General features: G+C 42.9%; 1 protein-coding gene across 1 annotated transcript in view; it reads left to right on the plus strand.

Annotated features, from left to right (window-relative positions):
- The window catches only part of Sgcg (sarcoglycan gamma), a 30,383-nt gene that overhangs the window by 1,571 nt on the left and 6,452 nt on the right, over window positions 1-22,360 (plus strand). The window contains exons 2-6 of the mRNA XM_013349225.2: window positions 3,898-4,095; window positions 10,794-10,895; window positions 12,051-12,138; window positions 15,222-15,341; window positions 17,989-18,061. Coding sequence (XP_013204679.1) covers window positions 3,901-4,095; window positions 10,794-10,895; window positions 12,051-12,138; window positions 15,222-15,341; window positions 17,989-18,061 — 578 coding nt within the window. The 5' untranslated portion in view covers window positions 3,898-3,900. The remainder of the gene's footprint in view (window positions 1-3,897; window positions 4,096-10,793; window positions 10,896-12,050; window positions 12,139-15,221; window positions 15,342-17,988; window positions 18,062-22,360) is intronic.

The following is a 22,360-nucleotide window of genomic DNA, read 5'->3' on the forward strand; positions in this document are numbered from 1 at the left end:
AAAAAAAAAAAAAAAAAAAAAACAAGGACAGAACCCTGAGGCTAATTCTGCCTCTTCTCCATTCCTTCAGGTCATACATTCTTTCTTTCTACCTTCCCTTCCTCTCCCAATCAGTATCTGTGTAGCTCTGTCCTTCTCTGGCCCTATGACAAAGCCCTACAGTTCGGTTCTTGGGTCTGGGTTCCACTCTATCAGCTGCCTCAGCATCTCCAGCAGAGGAGCTGGTCACGTGACCACTGAGGAGCTTCGTCCCCACCTTATCAGCTCCCATGCTGCCTCCCTGTCCTCTTGGGAGATCCTTCAACTCTGCAGTGGCTTTTTTTTTAACACATTGTAGACAATCTGTAGTGTGTGTGTGCGTGTGTGCGTGTGTTTACTGTTTGATGCAATAGGTATGGCTTGAGATTTATCATAAGTAATTAAGACTGGAGAAAAAGAAACTGTATTTCTGGCTGTGAAGGAAACAGACTATTGGCAAAAATGAAGCCGATGAAACTGCCTTACCTTCAGCTCTGTGGCCTATGACAGATGTAAAACCTTTGCCACACTTTGTCATTTCTTCCCCTTCAGAGGCCTTTTAATTTTGTCATGTAGGGAATTTTCTGGAGAAGATCATATAGGAGTCTTTTATATTTTTTTAGGAGTAAGTAAAGTCCTGAGAGAATATGTGTTGTTTGATAATGCCCACCCATATCAATGACCCTAATGCCTTAGACCCACAGTAAAAGGCAAGGCCTTTCTGGGCAAGGCTCAGAGGAATGGCAAAGCCTTGCCCCAGTGGTCTCTGTGTGGGTATTGATACTGTGTGAAGAAAATGTCCACCATAGCTTTCTCTGCCTGCCCTTGGCTGTCCCTACTCAGCCTTTTCACTGTGTATAACAGCTCCTTGTTTATCTGTGTGTAATAATCCTGCCCTGCCTCACTGTCCAGCTGCATGCAATAACCCCATCTCTGTCCAGCTGCATATCATAAACACACTCTCGTGTGAGAGATGCCTTTATGAAGAGGAGAGTGGCCATAAGTCGAGGATGGTTCAAGCCCAGGTTCCTCTTTCTAGGGAGATGTGCCTGTGAGAGTGGTGATCATATGTATATATGAGTCTCCCCATCACCTATATGCATACAAATGAGACAACTCAGACCCCTCACATTTTATTGTTCTGTATCCAGCTACAATTTCAATAAAATGTTCTGGGGGGTTTGTGTATCTAATATAGCTGGCTTATTCAACAAGTATTTACTGAGTTCATACAATAATGGCACATGCTGTTCAGGTGCTGGGGCACAACAGAGTGGCCCAACAGTTCGGAACCCTACCTTCTTGGGACTCATATGTGGTGACAGAATCAAGTACAGAAAAATACCCAGATAAAATACACAGCATCACCTATAGAACTAAGTGATGTGGGGCAAACTTCAGCAGGAAGGAGCATAGCACTATCTCAGCTGCGTGACAGAGCAGGGGCTGCAGGGAGGTGCTGTTACCTGGGAGACCTTCTGAGCAGAGGACAGCAGCTGCCGAGGCAGGAGTCACACTTAGGGTACACATTCACTAAAACCTGTGGGGCTGGAACAGTAGGGGTCAGGGAGAAGGCAGGAGGAACCCTGTTGGTGGCAGTGAAGGCATGGCGGTGTACTCCCAGGCAGAGTACTGTAAGAGACAGCATAGAGACAGAAAGTTGTGAAAGCCCATCTCAGGGCTGGGGCAATAGCCATGCATGCACTTTGACTGGAGTTCAGATCTTGAGAATCACAAATGCTTTGGTGAATGTTGGTTGTTTTTTGTAACATTTATATTTAGTGTGGGCCAGAGTTTATATCTGTGTATGTACATCGGTCCACTGGAACTAGCATTATAGGGAACTGTGAGTCATACAATGTGGGTTTGGGGGATCAAGCCCAGGTCCTTAGTTAGCAAGGGCTCTAAACTGCTGATTCCTTCTCAGTTTTATATCCTGAGCTTTGTCATACTTTATGGTAGACAGATTAATAGCCTCCAAAGATGTCTATGCCTAACACTCCAAACCTGGGAATTGCAGGCAGAGACTGTTCATTCATTTCCCAACGGATAAAACCTGAATAATCACACAGAAACCATATTAATTATAACACTGTTTGGCCAATGACTCAGGCATATTTCTAGCTAGCTCTTATATCTTGAATTAACCCAATTCTATTAATCTGTATATCACCATGACGCTGTGGCTTACCGGGTAAGGTTCTGGCTGGTGTCTTTCTCCTTCATTAGCTACTTGGCATCTCTTTAATGCAACCTACTCTTTCTATATATCTCTGTTCAGATATCGTATCTAGCTTTGCTCTGCTAAGCCATTGGCTGAAACAACTTTATTTATTAACCAGTGGTAATAAAACATATTCACAGCATACAGAGGGAAACCCCACATCGGGGAATGTCTCAACCTTTCATGGAAAGAGGAATTTGGTATATGTGATAGTGCTGGCTCTTGAGGTGGAAAAGTGATCTTGAGTTCTCCAGGGAGTCCAAAGCCAACACAAGGTAGGATTTAGGGTTTGGGCAGGGATGGCCAAGTCAGAGAAGATGTGTAGGAGGAAACAGCATGGAGGTCAGAGATTGGGGCAGATTCTCAGCTAGATCCTCCAGGTCACATTGAGTTTGGTCCTGCAGATACATTTTCTGAACTTCTGACTGCAAGAAACAGCACGTATATAAGCCACTCAGCTTGGGATAATTTGTTTCATCAGAAATGGGAAAGAATGGCAGGGATATTAGGCAGGATTATAAGGAAGACTGAAGGAGATCAGAGAACTGAGCTAATAGCACCCGGTAAAGCTGCCAGCACTAGTTGTCCAGAGGATGCAGGGTCAGTCCTGAGGACTTGGAAATTCTTTGTGACAGAAACACACTTCCGCATTGTCACTACATGGAGGAAGTGCCCACCACTAAGTTAAACACAGACAACGAATTATCTGGACATCTTTCATTTTCAGTATGGCTGCTTCCAAATCACCCTAAAAATGAACGTACGCCCCATGCACGAGGTGTCAGGGAGGAGACCCGCTCGAGTGCTATGCGCATGCGCCGTTTCCGGTCTGAGTCATCATCACTCACGACTTTCATGGACCTCTTCCATAACATTTTCTTTTATACTTGGTGTAAAGGTAAAATAAAGGATTTATTTTTAACCAGAACTCTTTTGTTCATAAAAGTGATATTTGTAAACATTCACTCTCACACATATTATAATCTTAACGTATGTCAGTTCTTGGCAAAGACAGGTGTCACAGGCATCCTGTTTAAAACATCATTCATAATTCTGAATCATTTAGGTAAAGGAAAACATAATTTAACGACTCAGAGTCAAACTGAGTAATTATGTTAAAAAAAAAAAGTCTGGATACCAGCTTGATTTTTGTTCCTTTTTTGATAACTTGGCTTTAAGGTTGATGCTTCAATGTCAAGTTCAGCTCTGCAGCATTTTGAAAGCCATAGGTGTGTGTGTGTGTGTGTGTGTGTGTGTGTGTGAAAAATTATGGCCATTGGATTTTAAGTGAATTGATCACATCCAAATTATTTTAAATGACAAGTTAAATATTTTCCTGAAAATGACATGTTTCAAAGTAATAGTACACCCCCCCCCCTCATTTGTTCTTCCTTGGAGACAGAGCTTTATGAATCTGATTTTGGTCTCCCTATATAACCAAGACTTCATCTGAATCCTGCCTCCTGCACTCCTGAGCCCTGGCCTTACAGGTGTGCACACTATACCCAGCTTCTGGTCTCTTTTTAAAAATTATCACTTCTAGAAATTCAAGTCTGGGCTAAATTTGTTTTCTAGACTCATAACAAATCAGTCCTGGCAACTAAGTTCTCTCTCCTCCCTCCTCCCCCCTCTCCTGTCCCCCTTTACTCCCCTAGAAGATGGTACGAGAACAGTACACCACGGTCACGGAGGGCACCCACATAGAGAGACCCGAGAACCAGCACGTCTACAAGATCGGGATTTACGGCTGGAGGAAACGCTGCCTCTACCTATTTGTTCTTCTGTTGCTCGCCCTCCTTGTTGTGAACCTCGCTCTCACCGTCTGGATTCTGAAAGTGATGTGGTTTTCTCCGGTGAGTTCTGTCTTTTCCTGAGCATGCTCCAGATATGCTGGATCATTGCCTTACTAGTGCATAGATAGACACTTCCTGTCTTTCTCAGGATTTTCATAGCTTACTGGAATTGTTCTCTGCATACTCTAAACTACAGTGTGCTGATTTTTTTCTTTTGGGCCCTTATTGCATTATATTTTTCATTAGTTATTTTCTCTATAGGGTATGAAAATTCTACTCTTGAATTTGTGGTTGATTGAGTCAAGATATCTTAAAGGCCATTTGTAGAATATGGTCTATAGAACTATCTAAATCACAGATTTTCCTAATGTCATCAGGCCTCTAGGCTTAGTGTTTGCACACCTGCCCTCATCTACTTAATTACCAGAATGAAATACCTGATGCAGGAATATGTTTGCTTTAAAGAAGATAATTTTTGTTTTTCATTCAGTTTTTTGTTTAATTTTTTCCTTTATTCTTGATAACTTTATGTATGTATACATTAGAATATGATCATATTCTTCCCATCTCCCCCCTCCAATTCTCCCCATATCTCTCTTAACAGACCCAACTCCCAACTTCATGTCATTATTTTTATAGCTCACTAACTCCGATTAGTGCTGCACACACATACAGGGGTGTGGGGAGCATGGGAAATCTACCTACCAATAGCCACATGCAAAGGAAGAGTGATTCTCTCTCCCTCTGCAGTTTATCCACTGCCATAGTTCCTCAGGAAGGGTGTGACCCCGAGGTCATCTATCCATCGATGCCAGACTTTTGGCCGGCTTGGTCTCGTACAGATAGCTACAGTGGTTGTGAATTTCTCAGTGCTCAGCACTCCTCCTCATCCTCCAGCTCTTCCCTTCTTCCGGCCTCCCCTTCCCTGATGATGCCCAAGCCATTTGGGGGAGGGACTTTATAGAGATGGACCATTTAGAGCTGAGTCTAAAGAAAACTCCGCTCACGCTTTTGGAGGCTTAAGGGCTTAGATTCAGCTCTAATGGGGACCTGAAGATGTTTGGTGGGAATGCAGGAATGCATGGGACAGGAAGCATCACATCAGCAGGCAAAAGCCAGCCAGGCTGGGTGGGGCCCAGCTGGGGTTTTATCACAACCCTCCTATGGAGCTAACCAAGGGCTCCAGACAAATATCTCAGGTACAAGTCGCCATTGACTCCGGAACCTTCCATGTGGACCCACCCCTTAAAAGTCCAAAAAGCTGCCACCCCAATTGCCAAACTTCCCACAAAGGAAGCCTTGGAGCAGTGGCTCTCAACCTTCCTAATGCTGTGACCCTTTAATACAGTTCCTCATGCTGTGATGATCCCATCCATAAAATTATTTTCATTGTTATAAGTAACTTTGCTACTGTTATGAATCTTAATGTAAACATCTGACATTTCTGATGGTCTTAGATGACCATTATGAAAGGATCATCCAACCCCAAATGGGGTTGTGACCCACAGGTTGAGAACTACTGCCTTGGAGGGACACACTTACACCATGCCCAAGCCAGAGCAATGCAACGTCTGCATGTTTTAAACACTCTGATCCGATGTGCATGAATACTGAACAAACACTTCAATATTCACAGCATATTTAGTAAATAAAATACTAGCAGTCTGAAGGAATTTATTTTATTCTAAGCTTTCTCATTTGTTAAGAATAATGGCATAATTTTATCTGCCTTGATATTTCAGGTACACTTTGTTTTGTAGGCTAAGAGTTGAACACAGGGCCATTTGCATGTTGGGCAAGTGCTCTACCATTAAGCTATGTCCCAAGAAGTCCTTGTTTTGTGAATTTGGGGATGGGATTCTATAAATTAATGTAGAACCCATTAATTTAGAATTAATTAATTCATGTAGAATATATTAACTTGGCAAGACAGATCCAGTGAGATAAAAATACTACTGCCAAGAACTTCACATTTAGTCGGAGTGCTCTTTCCAAAGAAGGGCAGCTATGTCTGCAGTTCAGTGAGACATGCACTCAGGGAATCCTGCCTTTCTGTGCCCTTATGTCTGTCCTGCCATGGTTCCAGTCAATACCATTGCTCTTCTCACATAATAAACATTTGTGTTTCTATATTGTGGTAAAATACTCATAAAATTAAAATTGTAGCTTGAAAAACACTTTTGAATAACATTTAGTAAAGAGTACTATAAGTATATTTACTATAAATATATTAGAAATTATTATTATAAATTACATGTAAGTTGACATTACAAATATCAGTGTATTTAACATTAGACAGTATAGGATATGATTTCTGGGTCAGAATTTGTAAAGATAATATCTATGTAGCAGCATGATGGTACTGGGCACCAATGCCCAGTCATGACGGTACTGGCCACCAGTGCCCAGCCATGATGGTACTGGCCACCAGTACCCAGTCATGACAGTACTGGGCACCAAAGCCCAGCCATGATAGTACTGGGTACCAATGTCCAGCCATGACGGTACTGGGTACCAATGTTCAGCCATGACGGTACTGGGTACCAATGCCCAGCCATGACAGTACTGGCAACCAATGCCCAGTCATGATGGTACTGGGCACCAATGCCCAGCCATGACAGTACTGGGTACCAATGCCCAGCATCCCTTTATGCAGGCAGGGCATCTGGACATGTACTAGTTACTTTTCTGTTGCTACGATAAACACCATGACTGAGACTGCAGTTGTATGTTTTTATTCTTTAACTCTTTTGCTCTTTACTTTTTGGGAGCTTGCCTCCCAGATCCCAAATAAATACACATGGAGACATAATTCTTTCTTATGAATGCCCGGCCTTAGCTTGGCTTGTTTCTAGCCAGCTTTTCTTAAGTTACTCTGTCTATCTTTTGCCTCTGGACTTTTATCTGTCTCTATTTCTGTATACCTTATCTTTCTTTCTTATTCTGTGTCAGCTGTGTTTCTGGGTGACTGGCCCCTGACACCCTCCTCTCCTTGCTCTCTTGCTTCTCCCTCTTTTCCAGATTTCTCCTTCTATTTATTCTCTCTACCTGCCAGCCCCACCTATCCTTTCTTCTGCCTCACTATTGCGTGTTCAGCTCTTTATTAGTCCATCAGGTGTTTTAGACAGGCAGAGAAGCACAGCTTCATCGAGTTAAACAAATGCAGCCTAAACAAAAGCAACACATCTTTACATGATTAAACAAATGTTCCACAGCATAAACAAAAGTAACACATATTAAAATAATAGTCTACAACACAGGGAAACTTATGGAAGAGTCTGGAGTAGCCAGAGGCTAACTTCAGCTAGGCACAAAGCACTGAAGGTTGCTTTAAATGCTATAGCACACAACAAAACACCCTCCAGATGCACACTATCGCTTCACAGTTGTGCAGTTTATAGAACTCATTTGTACAGATTTCTACGACAACGCACATCTTGGACAAAGAAGACAGTAGCGACTTCAGATCCACCTCATGCGGGGCACAGGCTGCACTCTCAATCACGTTTGATGTATGAGGTGGCTTTCCTCTCACAGGAATGCGTTACTGGAGGTGTGTGAACAGGGTCTTTAGTGCTGACCTTAACAGAGTGAGACAAGCTACCATTCACATTTGTGGGCTCAGAAGATAAAAGACACAAAGTCCTAATCTACAAAAGGTGCTGGGCCCTAACCCAGAACTGTTGAGCATCACCTGGCCTTTATACCTGCAGTGGAGTGGCATTCACCATACGGGTTGCGTGGGTACAAGCTTGAGTCTTTGCTTTGAAATATCATAGCACTGAGACTACAAATTGTTTATTAATTCATGCTTTAATTTTTTCTGCCTTGAAACCTTTTAACCTGATATTTCTGCTTTTAAATTTCATTTGATTGTGGTAAGAAAGTATTATCAGTTCTACTGATGAAATTTGTACATAGAACCTCACTAACAATAGGCATGTCTGAGTTAGCACATCTGTAGGCACTGATCTGAAAACTCATAGGTTTTTATCTGTCATCCCATTCCAAGTCCCCAGCCCCTGTAAGAACCATTCTAGTGCTCAGTCTCTTGAGTGCGCGTGTTCAGAGATCTCACACATACGTGACAGTCATACCCCATGTGTCCTTCTGGGTCTCCTAGATGTATAGTTTGTTTCCACATCCTTGCCACCCCGGGTGTTGCTAAAACTGACATAAATGCACAGATAACACCCCTCGGTCCTCATTTCTGCCCTTAATGACAAACTACCTGAAAAGGAAATCAGAAAACAATCTTATTTTCAGTGGCATCTGAAGAATAAAATATCTAGTGAAAAGCTAAGGAGGTAAACGCTTGTTCACTGCAGTTGTAAAACATCGATCAAACAGATGGGAGGAAATCAGAGATCATGTTCACGGGTTTAGAAAAACTTAATATGCTTGGGGCTTGGAATGTTGGCAAGCACCTGTAATCCCATCACCAAAGTGGAAGCAAAGCAGGGAAACCCACGTATTCCTGTTCACAGCGATGAAACTCATGCTTTCTACCTCACACACAGAAATCAGCACACTGTCAAGCAGCTGAAATGGTAAACAAGCCTCCATCTCATTTCCTTCGAGACTTAGCTCATCTTCCTGAGCTTGAGACCCAGAATAGCAAAACTGCTCCCCATCAGAACCCCACAATATATTTTTCACCCTGGATATTTCAGTTGAGAGTCATTCTCTTCAGTGAGCCTGATGGTGGAAACTGAGCACAGATGGACCTCATCTTGGGATGGAGCCCAGTGTAGTGCCTGAATCACGGTCTCCATGACATTTGGCAGTAGGGGGCAGCCATTTCTCCAGCACACGTCAAGCCTGAGCCTCTTCTTTGCTGATATTGAAGCCCCTCAGAGGCCCTCTGGGACCCTTCACAATAACTTTGTGTCCCTTTAGAGTAATGATGACATGTTCTAGAATGTTACAGTCAGAAGGAGATGCAGCGAAATTCAAAATGAATTTTTCTAAAAGAAAAAACATTGTAAAACTCAGTGCAAAGCTTGGAGTGTTTATCCCAATGCCCTTTGCTTCTGCCTTAGTTACCTTTCTATTGCTGTGATAAAACACTGTAACCAAGGCAATATATAGAAGGAAGAGCTTATGTGGCTTTATAGTTCCAGGTGGCCAGGGCTCTGCCATCATGGTGGGGAAGCATGGCAGCAGGCGGGCATGGTAGGCAGAGAAGGAAACAGGCAGCTCACATCTTCAATGGCAAATGCAAGACAGAGGCAGTGAATTGGAAGGAAATGAGGCTGGCTGTAGACTCTCAAAGCCCATCTGCCGTGACATACTTCCCTCCAGCAAGGCTACACCTCCTAGACCTCCCCAAACAGCGCCACCTACTGGGGACCAAGCATCAGCTTCCTGAAGCTGTTGGAGTATCTCATTCAAACCACCACAACTTCCTTCTTTTCTACTGCCCTTGATGTACAAATGATTCTGGGGTCCCTTCTGGTATAAAATAGATGGCTTTATGCCCAATGTACTTTGCTTGTGAATTTTAAGTAAGTGCTAGCCTTATTTTTGTGGACCCAGATTCATAGTCACATAAAATATTCGTTGCTTACAAATGCAGTACCGAATCCTAACTTTACAATGATCTGCACTGTTTTCTAAAATCAACTGGGTGATTATCATAATAACCACAAATGCGTTTATATTGCTACGAATCTTTACTTTTAAATGCCCCTGTTTCCTTCTTAATAACCTACTTGGCGGAATTCTAAGATGTTTCCATGATGTCCACCCACTGAGTGACATGTCCCGTAGTCCCGCCTTTGAGTATGGGCGGGCCTATGGTTTGTGCCGTCCAATAGGAGATGGTGAAAGTGATGGAGCATTCCTCCAGTTACCTTATAGGATGGAGAAGTCTGCAGGTGTAATTAGGGCTTCACATCAGTTATTTCTGAATTTGTGGAAAGGATTATACGAGGTGGGTCTGGCCCTTGTTGGAAGGACTTTTATCCCTGTTGTAGGGACTGTTATAAGGCAGTAGTTCTCAACCTGTGGGTCACAACCCATTTGGGGACCAAGTGACCCTTATACAGGGGTTGCATATCAGATATCCTGCATATCAGATATTTACATTATGATTCGTAACAGTAACAAAATTATAGTTATGAAATAGCAATGAAATAACTTTATGGTTGGGGGTCACCACAACTGTATTAAAGGGTCACAGCAACATGAAGATTGAGAACCACTGTTGTAAGGGGTTCTCCATTGACCTTGTGTTGCTATGCTTAGAGGGTAGACTTAGACTTGGCAGCTTCATCTGGTCCCCACACAGAAGGATGCTCAGTCTGCAAAGGGACTTACTACTAAGCCTGACAAACTGTGTTGGATTTCTAGGTACCCCCATTGTCAAGGGAGAGAACCAATTCCTGAAAGTTGTCTTCTAATATCTACACAGACACTGTGGCACATACGTGCTCACATGCAATCCATCCATCATCCACGTCTTTAAAAGAAAGGCAGTTATAATAAGATTTTATTTCCTTTTATATGGGCACAGGTCTTAGATGTTTATCATAACATGATTTGTTAAATCATATATGCATCTCCCGAATAGACCTTTGTTGCTTGCAAAAGGTTTTTTTAAAAATGAATAAAAACAACTAAAGTTTCAAGTAGACATTTAGGAGAAATACAGAAAAATGAAAGGAATATATAGAAAGGCATGTGTAGTTTTAGTTTGTCCAAAAGAAACAAAAAACAAAACAATAGAAAATTTCATGTCTCTTTTTCCTTAACAGATAGGAATGGGTTACTTGCATGTTAAACAAGATGGACTTCGCCTAGAAGGGGAATCGGAGTTTTTATTTCCACTGTATGTCAAAGAAATACGCTCCAGAGTGGTAAGAAGATTGTGTTTCACTTTTGAAAAATAAGTAATGGTTTAGCACAGAAATTCACGGTATGTCCTATCTAACACATTCACGGTACATCCTATCTAACACATTCATGCTATGTCCTATCTAACACATTCATGCTATGTCCTATCTAACACATTCATGCTATGTCCTATCTAACAACTGAACCATGGATCTTACTTTACAGAATATGTGCTATAAAGATTTTATTCTTAACTGCTTCAGCTCTGAGTTAAGTAGCCTCAGCATGCTGGGCTGTTTGAACACACACACACACACACACACACACACACACATTGGGTAATATTTAAATGAGGTCAGACATATTTCCTCCAAAATTTAGCATTTCTTTATTGTGGAAACATTTAAAGTGATGTCTTCTAGCCTTTGAAATGTGCAGTGCATTGCAGTCAGCTATGGCCCTGCTGCCCCACAGCACTCCCCAGTGTCTTCTTGTTCCTGTTGGGCTGTAACTTCTACCCACTAGTGACCCACCTCTCCCCTCCCACGCCCCCCCACCCCCAGCTTTCTCCCCACTCCCACCCCACCCCAGCCTCCTCCCCCATCACCCCATGCCTAGCCTCCTTTCCCCTCCCATGCCACTCCCAGCCTCCTCCCCCCTCCCACTTCACCCCCAACCTCTTCCACCCTTCCCACCTTCTAAATGACCAGTTTTTTCAGACCACACAGCTGAGGAGTCCTGCAGGACTTGACTTTTTCTGTGTTAGACTTTTTATTTTTATTGCGAGAAATCTTTGCATTTTGAAAATAAACAGGTGGTATTCTTGTAGACTATCTAACCATACTTGGATTTATCCCTGACAAATGCTTTGAACATAAATAACAATGACAACAAAGACCGTGAATGCCTTGGCAAAAATTAAAACACTAATTAGAACCTATTTTCCTCGAGAACTAATTAAAATATTAAGGGCATTATTTTCAAACATAATAAACTCAAAGGATGATTACAATCTATTCTTAAAAGTCAATGCATTTATACCCAGAAAATAATATTATTCTGGTTATTTAGTTTTGGCTGCAAGTGTCGAGGATCCCAGGATCTGACATAGAGAGTGTACATATCAACTATATACAAACATAAAGGTAGATCGTGCTAATTTTGGAAATCCTTTCCAGGACTCATCTCTGCTTCTGCAGTCAACTCAGAATGTGACAGTCAGCGCTCGCAACCCAGAAGGGGAGGTCACGGGCCGGGTGAAAGTGGGTGAGTACAACATCCTTATAGCACCTCACTTGTTTCAAGTCCATGGAGGGTGTAAGCAGATGGACGTTTCTTCTAAAGAGTTGCGAGCTTATTTATAAGTAATAAAACATGAGCTTTCCAACCTTCATGCTGTGCACGGAGGACAGTTAGCACTAAGAGGCAGGAAAACGGTGTAAAGGTTTGTGTGTGTGGAGGGGGGATAGCGTTAAACTTGAAAATAGTGAGGAGAACGATAATCCATGATTATCTAATTCAAGTAAGCTTTATTAAATATTGGCCAGGAGATGAACATTGGCCAGGTTCATAACCAGGATTCCCAGAGAATGGCATGGAATTAGGTTAGTCAGGTGCTCATAAAGGCAAAGCCCACAAGGTTATGTATTTCCCACCTTCATCCAGTAGGGGGCAATCATCCATCCTGATGTATTTCCTGTCTAGACACCTCCTGCCTCTGTGTGATCAAGCACATCCTGTGCAGTTGGACAACCAACCTTGTTTACAAAAGTGAAAGCCTGTGGCTTGTTATCTTACCTGAACAACAGGTCCCAGCATTCCTGGACGTTATCTGTCCTTGGGCAAGTGGAGCTTGCAGGTTAGAGACGGTTTTGCTTTACAGATCTCTTAAACACAGTCATTTAAAGTTAATACAGAACTTCAGCTCTCCCCCCTTCCCCCTTGAGTTGTATCCTGAATCAAATCCTTGACTCTGTGGTGGGTGCCTGCACATACTGAGATCTAATAACCATCAGTTTAATAGCACCCAAATAAAAATTTATGTGTACAGGTAAGGCATTAATAATGCAAGGGCCATTGGGAGTTAGCAGAAACCGAAGGGCCAAAGGCTCTGTGATGATTGGCATCATGGTTATTATGAAAATGGGAACTAGTCATTTTTCATCCGGGTTTTTTTTTCTGCAAGTTTTTGGGTTTTGTTTTGTTTTATTGTTGTTTTTTGTTTGTTTGTTTGTTTGTTTTGAGTACAGCCTGATTATCCCTAATGAGTCCTGAGTGATTTGCATAGAAACAACATTTTTCTCTTAAAGTCACATGATCTCTCCTTGCTCTACATAGAGAAGATTGAGTGCCCTATCATATGGTAGAATTATTCCAGAAACCACCTTATAAAGTGGGGACAAACTCAGTCCTACTCAGAGAAGCCCCAAATGGAAACGCCCACATTGCAATCAGTACCACAGATGGGCAGGAAATCAGTGATGTATCTACCTTCCTTCACTCAAGGAGTCCATGTTTGCCAGGAGGACGAGACTAGCAACAGAATGATCAGAAAGAACAGCTAAAGAGGTTCTGTGGAGCAGAAAATAAAAATGCGTCCATCTTCACTCTCACAAATAGAGAAGAATATTCCTACACTGCATTGTTTCCAGAATGCGGGTGCAAGGAAAGTATTATTTTTTATCCAGAGGAAAGCCGCTGGTACATGATGCCTGCTTTTAGGAAAAACAAAATGAAAAACAGTTAATAATGACATAGCAGATGGGGGTATTTTCCATTCCCAGGACAATGCTGAGCAATAATCTTTCATGTTTAAAAGTTGAAAGAGCTGGAGAAATTGCTCAGTACCTAAGAGTACTTGCTGCTCTTGCAGAGGACATAAGTTAGGTTGCTAGAACCCTTATCAAGTGGCTCACAACGTCTTGTAACAGTTTTATGGGACCCTACACCCTTGTTTGGCCTCTTTGGGAACTCACATGCACACAAAACAACAACAACAAGCAAACATTTTTTAAGCTGAAAGGCAACATATTTTGGAAAACAATAAAAGTGACACACAGGAATTTAAATGACAGAGAACGTAATGTTTCAATGGATGTATGTAGCTATAGAGTATGAGCCATGTTTCTGTGGCTTGCAGAGACACCTCAGAACAAACATGGTTCTGGTCATATGATGACTAACGCTATGTTGATGACTAACTTCATGTTTCAAACTCTAAAATTACTGTACTTAAGAGAACTGTAAAGCAAAATTGGATTCCCAAATGTTAAGGGCTGTTAAGGGTTGATTTTTTAAGTGCCTGGTCTTGTCCAATTTTGACAAAATTATTGTTTATACAAGGTAATAGGTCATAAGGCCAACCACTCTTTCTGCTTCTGTAAAGGAACACTTGCTTTGCTCAAGACGACCTTCTGCTCGGCAGAACATGACTCAGTGCGCTTTGCCTTTATAACCTCTGAGGAATGTGATTGATTCTACATTTGGGGATCCCGAGTCCTGGTTGCAGACCTGGCACCAGTATACAAATGAAAGTCTCTTCTTGTAAAACTTATTCATGGTTAGCCTGCTGGGTCTCTGGAAGACGCAGGCCCACAACAGTAACGGTGGCTCCCTCCTCTGCTCACTTCTTCCTTTCCACTGCCTGTGGGGAGCCGGGAACCCCTTTGCCTTCAGTCTCACCACGGTTTCTTTTCATGGAAACCAGTGGATCCACGTGCAGTGCGTCCCATCATTCTTGCATGACTGAAGCGGTGAGCCTGCACTGCATAAGTTGCCCTATTCCCCCATGTTTTTTTTTAAATCAGAAAATGTTATGTATCATTCAGAGTCAATATTAATATAACATATATAAGAGATGCGAGTGACCCTGGATCTCAGGATAAAAATATATATCTACCCAAAAGTAAAACCACATTTTCTTTTTTCTTTGTTTTTTTGTTTGTTTGTTTGTTTTTATTTTTCAAGGTAGGGTTTCTCTGTAGCTTTGGAGTCTGTCCTGGAACTAGCTCTTGTAGACCAGGCTGGCCTTGAACTCACAGAGATCCACCTGCCTCTGCCTCCCGAGTGCTGTGATTAAAGGCTTGTGCCACCACCACCCAGCTAAAACCACCTTTTTTTTAAGAAAAAGAAAACTGAGCAAACTGGGAGCTTTAATCCCTAACTATATCTGTCAACAAAACATTTATATTCATTATATTACAAACATTATTGTGGTAGGATGGGGAGGTGCACGCCATGGTTTGCAGTCATGTTCCTTGGTTTGGTAGTGCCGGGGCAGTTGTGAAAACAGGGAACGTATGCTGCTTACAACAAACACTTCTAATACCCTGTCCTGACTGGCCCTTCAGGTGCACAAATGGTAGACGTTCAGAGCCAGGGCTTTCAGATCCTTTCTGAAGACGGCAAGCCACTGTTCACTGCCGAGGAGCAGGATGTCATGGTCGGCACGGGCAGACTACGGGTAACGGGTACGTGGAGACAGTGGGCTGCAGCTGCACGCATAGCTCTGTGCAGCACTCTGTGCTGCACTCTGCGCCACACTCTGTAAGGGAAAGCACTGGCTGTTGATGTTCTTCCTGGTGTTTCCTTTGACATTCTGTTTGTATTTGAAAGACAATGCCCTTCCTCATAGAGCTTTGCCCACCTTTCTCCTTTGTCTCTTTTCTGGTCACCGTAGCCAACAGCTTACACATCTTTCTGTACAGTTCACATACCTGCTTGATCCCCATTATCTCAGATACTTGAATACCCCATGTGCCTACAAAACAACCTTTCCTCTGGTTGATTCAAAAGTGGAACCAAGCTCTTTACCAGATTCACCTTCAGTATAAAAAAATTCAGTGACAAACATTTCCAGAACCTCATGCAAACTTGCTTTTTATGCTTCTAGAACACGAGAGGTGCAAACAGCAGGTGTGTTTAAGTCCCTTCCAGAACTTTTCTCTACTAATCAGATCAGCAATAGCATCTTTTCTCACACAGTGTTACCAGGATGTAGACTCAAGCCCTGACATACTATTTTATGTGACATATGCATCTTTCCCAAGCACACTCCAAAGTGATGACCTAATGTTGCAGACTTTGCTGAGGAAGCAGCAGCTTCCTTTCTTTACAAACGATACTGGGAAAACCGGAGATGAGCAATTGAAGCCAGGGGGAGGGGACGGGGAGGGGAGAAGGGAGCCATGTGCCTGTAGTCTAAACACTCAGAAAGCAGAGGCAGAGGATCACGAATTCAAGACCTGGGCTACATGGTGAGACCTGTTCTCTCCCTCTTCTTTTCCCCCTCCCCACACTTACTGCTCAGTAAGTAAAAGAGCAAGTCACTAAGTATCTGACATAGAGTACACTAATATATATGGTTTGACTCGTGTGCCTTGGAATGACGGAGACATGACACACAGTTAGTAGGAACCAACTGGAATTATTTAATGTACATGTTTTCCTAGACTAGCATTACGTCATCCCATCCTCATGGCTGGACAGCTACTGTGGCCAGTACTACAGCTCCTCCTCAGTCCTTGGAGCACACACAACCGAGCCACCTCATCTACAGTGGGCTGTGCTGCTGAGTTGGCACGGTTGATAGACAGGTAGACGTTATCTTCCACTTGGGATATTATCAGTTCATGACATAGTTATTGGAACACAGAGCCATTATGAGCTGAGGGCTAGCTGTGTAGGAAACATTGGCTTTCTTAACCTCAAGGCTATTTCTGGACTGGCTGCATGCAAGTTGTCAGTAGGTCTGTCTCCTGATGTTTACAAGTTTGTTGGCAACACTAATCTACTCTTGTTGATAGACCAAGATTAATGTGTGCAAAGTCAGCATAACTTTTGGGAAAGTGTCACTGCGTTGCGGGGTGTAGAGAAAAGAGTAAACAGAAACTTGGATTCCATCCCCCCCAAGCCCCATCACAGAGGATGACCCACTCCCTAGCCTGGGGTTCCTTTCAGATTGTGGCATTGTAAGGAAAGCAGATGGGAAACCCCATGGGCAGTTGCAGTGTAAGTTACCTGCCTGCATGAGAGCCGCCCCGGGGGCTTTTATGTCTGTATTTATTGGATTCAGCCCTAGAATGCCTGACATAGTAGTGCATTGGCTCCTTTTCTTGTCTCTGTGAAAAAGCATTAACCAGAAGCCACCTGACAGAGGAAAGGCTTACTTGGCCTCACAGTTCAGGAGATACAGTCCACTGAAGAGAGAAGGCACAGAGGCTGGACCTGCTTGCTCCATGACTGAGGGAGCTGGTGGTCCAGCACAGCTTACGCATCTCAGAGGTTCACCAAACAGAGACAGCTCAGATCAGAAACAAGACAAGCAATGAACCTCAAGGTCTGCCCCTAGCAGCCCACTGCCTCCAGCTAGCCCAACCTCCTAAAGGTTCCACAGCCTCTGCAAACCGTGCTGACAGCGAGAGAGCTACTCCTGAAACACATGGACCTGGGAAGGGCATACGCAGGCACAGCTAGACTATTGCAAGAACATTTGCTTGAAGGAAAGGAGCAGTTTGAAGTGTTTACATTGGGAACAGAGTGAGAGGTAGTATGGGTGCCATGCAGTGTGGCAGTGATGGGAACAATAGGATTATTACATCATCTGAGAAGCCTGGGACCCTTCACAAATGCTCAATGAATCTATAGAATTGACCTTAGACCCTTAGCGGCAAAGATGCAATAGTCTAGCGTGCACATCCCCTACACAAATAGAAGTGTTAATATTGCATTCCGTGTATTGGAGGGATCTAAAGGGAGCCTGTCGGGAAGAATGGAGCCACTGGAAGCCACCAGTACTGGGTTCAACACAAAGTGTCTGAGGTCCCAGAAACTTTGATTTGGAATATCTGTCTGTGAATAGACACGAGAGGGATGAGAATTCACTTGCTCTGTAGCTTGGATCATCCCTATTATAGAGGTTTCTGGAACTTGCATTTTGACTAGAGCCCACCACATGAGGCCAGTGCTGGAACTTTCCACTCTTGAAGGTTAAGCCTATCCTCAAAAACTCTGGATTCTGGGATTAGGGATGCTCAACCTCTAGGCTGGACTGACTGTTTAATTTGGCTGATTCCATTTCTTGTATTTTGTTCTGACACATCTCTGGGCTTTGTTTAGGGCCAGAAGGAGCTCTCTTTGAACACTCAGTGGAGACACCCCTTGTCAGAGCTGACCCGTTTGAAGACATTTGGTAAGGAGTTTGCTTCCAATATAAACAAGCTTTCTGATAGCAAACAAAGAGGTATGCCTGCAGACAGATGCTCACAATGTCCCCACATCACTTCTTCCTGCCTTAGCCACCTTTACTGCCAGGGCTTTCAGCATATAACTAACTTGTTATTGCTTATTAGCGCCCAAGGCAAGTCCAAAGCCCTGGCAGGTCTAAACTTTGTTGTGGTTTCAAGGCTCTTCCTCTCTTGTCCACACTGCCTCTGGTCAGGAGTCTGCTGGTCACACTTCTGTCAGAGGGGTATTGCTCAACGAACACTGTTCAATACACTCTGCTGCTTCCGCATCAGGGATGGGATGATGGGTGGGTGCCCTGGGCCCTATGTGGGCAGGATTGGGCCTGGCACTTCTCTCCCTTGCGTGCCTCCCAGACTTGAGCATCTGCTACCCTTCCCACCCCAGGCGTTTGAACAAACGCTTCCCTCTGAGGGGTCCCTTCTGTTACACCACCCATCCCTACCCCACCCAAAAACAAGCCAAAGCCTCATGGAAGAGGACAGTGCCCCAAACAGACTTTGAAATTTGAAATAAGCATTCTTGAAAGTGGCAATTTAATCCAAATTGTAGGTGCCCTTCTTCCTGTGTGCATGCACGTGGGTGTGTGAGTGCACATGTGTGTGTATTATATCTCACATGTATACTACTCATTAAGGAAAGAATGGTATAAATGCAAGTACAGGATAAATTCATATTTGCATACCATGTTAGAAAGCTTTGGTATCTGTATAATTTTCCCTATCAGCCATTTTTAGCGCGCAGTTCGGTGAACTGAACATCCCAAGCACTTTTGGATGATTGCCACAGTCCATACCCAAAGCTTTTCTTCTCTTTGAACTGAAAGAACTTTAGTAGTCCTTCATCTTCCCCTTCCCATCTCAGCCTGGACCCACCACACCACTTTCCACCTCTGTGGACTTGACTATTCTAAGCACCTCATGCAAAAGGGAGATACTGTGTTTCTCTTGTTGTGACTGCTTCCCTTGGTCTAAAGTCCTCAGCTTTTGATGTATTTGCACACGGTGACTCTGACAGAGTCCATCCATAATTCTAGACTGTTAGCCATCATGTATCCACTGTTAATTCCACTAATACATTATTTATGTCAAAGGTTGGAATGGTATTTTTTTTAAATAAATGGCCTATTATAATAAGGATGTAGAATGTCCCCTACAGGTCCGTTTATTTGGGCAGTTGGTCCCCAGTTGGTGGCACTATTTGGGGGAGGTATACAAACTTCAGGAGGTGGGACCTAGCTGTCGGGAATAGTTGGAGAGCATGCGGGTTATAACCAGGTTCTGACCCAAGTACCCCTTACTTTCTGGCCTATTAAGAAGTGAGCAAACCATCTCAAGCTCCCAGTGTCAGAGTCCTTGCTGCCCTGCCATTCCCTCCATGATGGACTCTACCTCCTCAAACCACGAGCCAAAAGAAATTCTTCCCCTTAAGTTACTTCTTTCAAGTGTTTTATCACAGAGAGGAAAAATGTAACCCAGAACATCCATGTCATTGCTTACACATGAGGTCATCGCTGGAGTAATTTTACCATCGGGTTAGCACCCTTTGGAACCAGTTGGTAAATACAAAAATAAATGTTCCTACAAGCCAATGAAACCCTAAAGTGCTACACACAGAGTTGAGTGGGTGGTTCTGGTGAAGATTCAAACACTACAGAAATGCATATAGAAAAGATGGATTATGAAGTTTCAGACAGGCATGGGGATTCTATCAAAACTGAGCTGAGGCCATTTGTGTTATATTCTGGTAAGGACTCTGACGGCATTCTTAACTATACATGGATAATCCTAGCTCCTTGGCCAAACTAACTTTTCAATATTATTCCAACATTTTATCCATCTAGAAATATTTCTAACAAAAAAATCAATAGTGATGATAATTGAATTGTAATAATGTTCATTAATTCTATAAAGGGTCATGAGGTCAATATTTAAGAATTATCATTGAGGATGAGGAATATTTTCTTAAGGCATAAAATTACTTAATATTTTGTAAAGAAAATTTATTAAGACCCTCTTGAAATAAGAAATTTTAGAGATTCACTTTAAAGAGAATGCTAACATTTTAAGAAACTAGGCATCTCAGAGTTAAACATAAACCTATTGGTTTACTGACTCAATTTCATTTCTGTGGCTGTGATAAAATACCCTCACAAAAGCAACTTTAGGGAGAGGGTTTGTTAGCTCACAGTTCTGGGGGACAGTCTATCATTTCGAGGAAGTCATGGTGGCAGGAACTGAAGCAGCTAATAACATCCACAGTCAAAAGCAGAGAATGAACAGACACAGACTTTCACTCAGCTCACTTTCTCCACTCATAGAGTTCAGGATCGCTGCCTAGGGAATGGCACCACTCATAGCGGGCAGTCTTCCCATCACGGTTAACACATTTTCTTCCAAACTACCATAGGTTTTGACAGGGATTTTTTTCTTTTATTACTATACAGGTCTTTTGAAAATTTATTAAGGCTTCCAGTTTTGTGTCTTTAGGGAATTTCCGTGTGTATGAATATATGTGACTCTGTTTCTACACACATATCTCATGCTTATTCTTTGGCTCTTTCTCTTCTGTTTATTTTGTCCTATTTCAATTTGTTTGTTTTTGTTTTATCTTATTTTATTAGTATTCTTTATTTGCCTGTTGGTTTTATGATGAGAGAGAAAAGGTGTGGATTCTGATGGAGGACTTGGGGGAGAGGAACCATAATGAAAATATATTGTATTTAAAATCTACTTTTAATAAAATAAATAGTTTAGTTATGACATTTTGATATATCAATCCCAGTGCTCTTGGCTGCTATTTGCCCTTTACTACCTTCCCCATCTCCCCTTCCCCTCACACTGTCTCCCTCCCTCCTTAGATAGTCCACTTGTTTCTGTATCATATAGATGAATGCACATGATATAAAACATGTCTTTTAATCTTTCTTTTCCTCTCCATTGCTCTCCTTTGCTGTCCCCGTCCTCTCCCAGCATCCTCCTCCTACTGTCATGTCATGGGAGAGAAAACATGACCACTGTCTTTCCTAGTCTGGCTTTTCCCACTTACATGATAATCTCTAGTTCTATCTATTTTCCTGCCAATGTCATCCCTGCATTCTTTACAGCTGAGTAAGGATCCCCTCTTCACTTTTCTTCGTGTGTGTTTTCTTAGTGTACTGAGCAATATGTGGGCATGTGTGTTGCAGAACGTGTGGAGTAACAAGATATAAATCAATACATCTGCTCTACACACTACGGTATGGTCCAGGAGTCTCAGGCAAGAGCCTGGAGATTTACACACACAGAGACAAACACAGACACAGGGACACGGGTCATCCTTGATACAAGAATGCCAACTTTATTGTGCTCCAGGGAGGCTTATATAGGGATCCTTAACTGATAGCCATGCCAGCTCTCAGATCTTTTAGCTTCAGGCCTCATCAGAACCCACTCCCCTGCCATCAGGATCTCGTGCTCAGAGCAGCTGCAGGCACAGGTAAACAAGTTGTTTTGCTCAGTTCACTCCAGCAGGCAAAGGGTCTGAGGCAGGCAAAGAAGGTCAAGGGGCTAGGGGTTTGCAGCCCACAACAAGATACTAAGCCTTGGGTGCCTTGGCTCTAGGCTTCTTACCATATTTATTTAAGGGCTTTCAGACTACATGTTGGCAGACATCACCTCAGAGAGACTGAAGAGTTTTCAGATTCTGCTATATCTTTTGGGGCCCAGCTACTGGTGGTCAGGAAGGAGATAGTCAACTATTCAACTTTTTTTTTTTTTTTTAACACAGTGGAAGCACCATGGAAAGAGAACTTTGTTTTCTTTGGTCACTGTTCTGGCTGGAATCCTATGTAGCCATGATGCTGTTTTAATTTGCATTTCTCTTTGAGTGTTGTCTTAGTTTCTTGTCTTATTTCTGTGATAGACTACCTTGACAAAATTCTCAGGGTAGAAAAGGTTTATTTCAGCTCATTGTTAGGGAAGTCGGGGCCACAGACACCTGAAGCAGTTGGTCTGTTTGCACCTACTCACAATTAAGAAGTGGAGAGGGATGGATGCCTGTGCTCAACTTCCTTGATTTGTTTTGTATGACCACCCCCCGGGAATGATGGTTTGCTCAGTGAGCAGGTCTCCCCACCTCCATGAGCCTAATGTAGATAGTCCCACAGGCATGCTCACAACCGCCTGTAACTCCAATTCCAGGGGATCCAATCCCCTCCTCTGGCCTTGTGAGGAAACCACACACATGGTGAACACAGACAGACAGC

The sequence above is a fragment of the Microtus ochrogaster genome, chromosome 17 (assembly GCF_000317375.1).
Source record: "Microtus ochrogaster isolate Prairie Vole_2 chromosome 17, MicOch1.0, whole genome shotgun sequence".
Classification (NCBI taxonomy): Eukaryota; Metazoa; Chordata; class Mammalia; order Rodentia; family Cricetidae; genus Microtus; species Microtus ochrogaster.